The sequence below is a fragment of the Diplotaxodon limnothrissa genome, linkage group LG16 (genome assembly GCF_057381915.1).
Source record: "Diplotaxodon limnothrissa isolate DT_005_m linkage group LG16, D_limnothrissa_male_GT1.1, whole genome shotgun sequence".
NCBI classification, from domain to species: domain Eukaryota; kingdom Metazoa; phylum Chordata; class Actinopteri; order Cichliformes; family Cichlidae; genus Diplotaxodon; species Diplotaxodon limnothrissa.
Genome location: NC_140611.1, coordinates 15,076,759 through 15,081,139, shown reverse-complemented (window position 1 = coordinate 15,081,139; position 4,381 = coordinate 15,076,759). Strand labels below are relative to the sequence as shown.

The window sequence follows — 4,381 nt, the reverse complement described above, 5'->3', positions numbered from 1 at the left end:
GCTTGGCGGTGTTAACGTTCCTGCTCTTGTACATATCACAGGCCGGGTATATCATTGTTCTATGGGTTTGCATAATCATGTGAAAAGACACAGAAGTCAAACTCTTTTTCTGTCCACTTTTCTGAAGATGAATCACAATGTTATATCTGTCAAACACATGCTGAGGAAACTACATTTCAATAATAATGCATCATGAAAATGTATGTTTTTAATGATTAAAAAAGCTGAAATAACAATGGCAAGACTTCATCATTTTCTGCTTCAGATTTTTAGCAAGTAGAATGCAAAATAAATGCGTTATGTATGTAAAAGCATTTTTTTCTGTAATCTGTACAGTAGATTAAAAAAAATAAGAAAAACACATAAGTACAGTAAAATGCCCCCCACACACACACACATACACACACACACACACACACACACACACAAACACACACACAGCAAGAGAAAATAATCTCAGTTTTTCTACTAGAATAATAACAATAAAGTGAAGATAACATTAGTTTAAATGCTTTCAGCAGTAACAATAGCAAGTGAGCACATTTGCAATATGAAATGCAAATGCAGTGCAAATTTCAACCAGTACAAGCCACTGTGTGCTGTTTCATGTCTGCACATTTTAGCTATGTTTCAAACTAAAAACATTCTAATATTGTATGGCAAATTACTCGATATGCCCAAATGTTGCAGACTGAAATGTAACAATTTTAACAGTCCTCCCTAGATAAAGCTCTTAGGTCTAATCTTTGAGATGCCAAAACACTGTTACAACCACTGAAAGAATCTAAACAGAACTCATGCAACAAACCAACATTATCAATAAAAATATCACAGAATTATTCAAAACAGTGACGGTAATTATTGACTGAAACCACATTGAGCACACTGAAGCAGGCCACAGTCGTTTTCTGTTTTGTTTTTTTTATGACAGGTACTACAGTCTTTATCTTCTTCCTAATAAGGAGCTGTATTTGATTCTCTAAAGTAAAACTTTGTGCTGCGACTGTATGTTTATAGAAGTGTTATCCAAATAAAATGGGTCAGTTACTCGTTACTATAGGCATAGTTATATTTCAAGGGTTGTTTTTCACTAAATCTTAATACTTATTCAGAAAAGGATATATAAAAATGCTAATGAAATAACTATCATAGCCTAATTTGAAAAATATGTACAAATCTAATTTTCAAACAAATTCAGCTGTTACAGTAGTTTTTCACAGACCCATTGGAGAGAATTTTCACATCTTTCATCATTCCAGGAAGTTTCTTGATATCTGATATGAGCACAGTCCTCTCTAAACAACAGGTTGTCAGGCTGAAGAGATGCCCAGTATCTGGTGAGTCAATAAAAAACAACATTAATATCTTTGAATTAGATATAAAACAATATGGGAAAAATGACTACTGATAGGATGTTTAACCCATTGTGAATTATGGATACATGCACAACCCTCTGTCTCTAATAATAAATTGTTAAGTTGTTAAGAAAATGGATGGACGGATGATAGGATTGACTGTTTTCTCCTGGGTCTGTTTTTTTTTTTCTTCCATTATTCATCAAAAATGTTTAGTTAATAACAAGTCATGTCCGGATAAGGCCAAAACAGTCTCTAAGATCTTCAGTTCCTGGTGTCTAGGTTTGTCAATGAAGTTATTTTCTTGATGAAATAACTTCACCAAGGAAGTACATAAATTAAAAAACATTACTTCTTTATTTATATAAAAAATATATATTTACTTAGTAAATAAATATTATTTATAAAAATATTTGTTTATTACAAATATATTTAATATATTGGTTGAACTCAAAGACTTACTGCAGAGTCAGAGGCGTTCCGTCTACCCATTTCCACGTGCCCTCTTGTTCTATGTCACTTAAACCAATCCAAGTCTCTTTCTGGGTGAATGAAGCGATGAAGTTCTGTCCAACAAGCACACAAACATTTGTGTTATGAATCACTAGACTCTTTTTATTTCTGTCTCTTTGTCTACAGATTCTCATCAGCTTTATACCCAATGCTATTTCAGTGTAATGGGGGAATTTCCATGTTTTGTGTTTTTGAATTATTAATAGTCGTTGACTTCATTGTAATTCATAGTTTCTAGTCTCCTGGTTTCTGTGTCTGTGCCTTCCCTGTGTTCCTTGTGTCACATCTAGTCATGTTATGCTTTCATGTCTGTTCTTCAAGTGTCAAGTCCATGTCTCAGTCTGAGTCTCATGTTTGCTGTTTTATTTTGATAGTTCCTTGTTAAACTAGTCAAATGATGAAATTTTTATGGAAACATTTTTATTCAAATTGGGGAAAGTCATGTTCATAACAACGTGGGGTTTGAAAGTCAACATTCATTAAAAAACAATGAACTTTGTACCTGTTCTTCAGGGCTGTCTATCACCACCAAATCTGCTCCTTGGTCTGTGCAGTGTTTTCTAGCTGAATGCCAGGAACCAGAGTTTTCAGAGAGGAGATAACAGCTACAACTGAACTTTCTCCATCCTGTAGGGCAGGTTTTCTCTGGAAGAAACATCAAATAAGAACTATTAAAGATCAACATGGAACATTCAGCAATACTTTATTTGGTCTCTGTTAATTAACAGGAATCTATATTTTATAACATCTATATATAAAAGGCCTTGTGATCCTGACACTGCAATGCAGAGGAGATGCAACAATGATGACAATGATTCATGTGAAACATATCCATGAAGATTAAAGTTTGCTTTCTTAAATTTCTGTCAGTTCAGATATAATGAGAAAATATTTCCATCTATCACTGGAAAACGGAATCACTGAATTTCAGTGTAAATTTTTTACAAAGACACACAACAGCTCAGACAAGGACTCACTCTGGTTGAACAAACTCTGCAGTCTCTCCAGCTCTTTGGTCATTTCAGCGAGGTTGGCCTTCAGCAGGTCTCTCTCCTCAGTCATAGAAGAAAGTTGGTTACTCACTACAGAGACAGTTGCATTTAGAAGGTCTCTCTCCTCGGTTATTGAGGAAAGTTTGTTATTCATTGAGAGATATTCAGCTGAATCTTGTGAGGAGTTTTTGTCTGAAATACAGATAAATAAGTAAAGATGTTTTTGAGAGCCAAAAGAACACTGTTGCTGATTTATAATCGAGCTAATCAAAAATAATTTGGAATTTTGCCATTATGGAATGAAACATGTTATATATATAACAGAAGAAAACAACAACAACAAAGCAACACAACACAACTCACAGTAGAAAGCAAGAGTGAGAAGTCCAGCCAGCAGCCCCAACGAGAGAATAACAACTAAATAAAAGCTTCTCTTGTAGCTTCTTGGAGCTGAAAAGTAAAAAAAAAAAAAAAAGTGGTTGTGGTGAAGGGGGGTGATAATAGTAATAACAGATTGAACAATGTAAACTTTAAATATTTGTAATTTCTTTCTTACCTGTGGGTTTTTTTTATAGATGGCTTGTTGGCAGGTTTGACATAGCGTTCATTGACATAAATTTCCTCCATTGCATGAAAGGATGTGGATTATTTCTGAGCTCAGCTCTGTGGCACAGGACATGTGAAGTGTGAGAATCTCACTGGTTTCGGTTGATTCTAAAGTTTTAAGTTCAGAGGAAGTCCCCTAGTCAATATGTGGTTTATGCAGCTATGCTACCACTGAAACTAGACCTATTCTTGAGCTGTGTATATATCCATATGAAAAGACACAGTAATGAATAGTGTAGATTTCTGACTAAGACATTTAAATCTTAAACCTTTAAATACTGTATAGTGCTGTGAAAATGTATTTATTAATGGGGCAGAGTAAGGCTCCTAACTCTTCCACCAACATTCAACAGAAAAAATATCAAAAATGTGAAAAAAGACACTAGAGCTCATGATAGTTTGATGCAGTATATTTTATTTTTCAGCCAACCCAGGTCTGCACTCATAAAAGACTGATTATGATCACTTTTTATTGTAATGCAATGTCTCTGTTTTTATCTGTTTTTCGATCAAAGGAAAACTATCTTATACAGCACATCACAAACATACACTCAACAAAAATATAAACGCAACACCTTTGTTACTGCTCCCATTCCCCATGGGATGGACGTAGAGACCTAAAATTCATTCCAGATACACAATATAACCATCCCTCCCAAACAGTGGTCACAAATCAGTCCAAATGTGTGGTAGTGGGCACATCTGCTATATTGAGATAATCCATCCCACCTCACAGGTGTGCCACATCAGGATGCTGATCTGACATCATGAGTAGTGCACAGGTGTACCTCAGACTGCCCACAACAAAAGGCCACCCTGGAATGTGCAGTTTTTTGCGCTATTGGGGGTCTGGGGACCCAGAACCGGTCAGTATCTGGTGTGACCACCATTTGCCTCATGCAGTGCAACACATCG

General features: G+C 35.3%; 1 protein-coding gene across 1 annotated transcript; it reads right to left on the bottom strand.

Annotated features, from left to right (window-relative positions):
- Window positions 1–1,201: 1,201 nt before the first annotated feature.
- Window positions 1,202–3,302, bottom strand: LOC146615893 (CD209 antigen-like protein A). The gene is made up of 5 exons (XM_085374265.1): window positions 3,224–3,302; window positions 2,846–3,052; window positions 2,371–2,513; window positions 1,818–1,921; window positions 1,202–1,334 (listed from the first exon to the last, which is right to left on the bottom strand). Exons 2-5 carry the CDS (start codon window positions 3,012–3,014, stop codon window positions 1,202–1,204), a joined length of 549 nt encoding a protein of 182 aa, XP_085230391.1. The 5' UTR covers window positions 3,015–3,052; window positions 3,224–3,302.
- Between the last annotated feature and the right edge of the window lie 1,079 nt (window positions 3,303–4,381).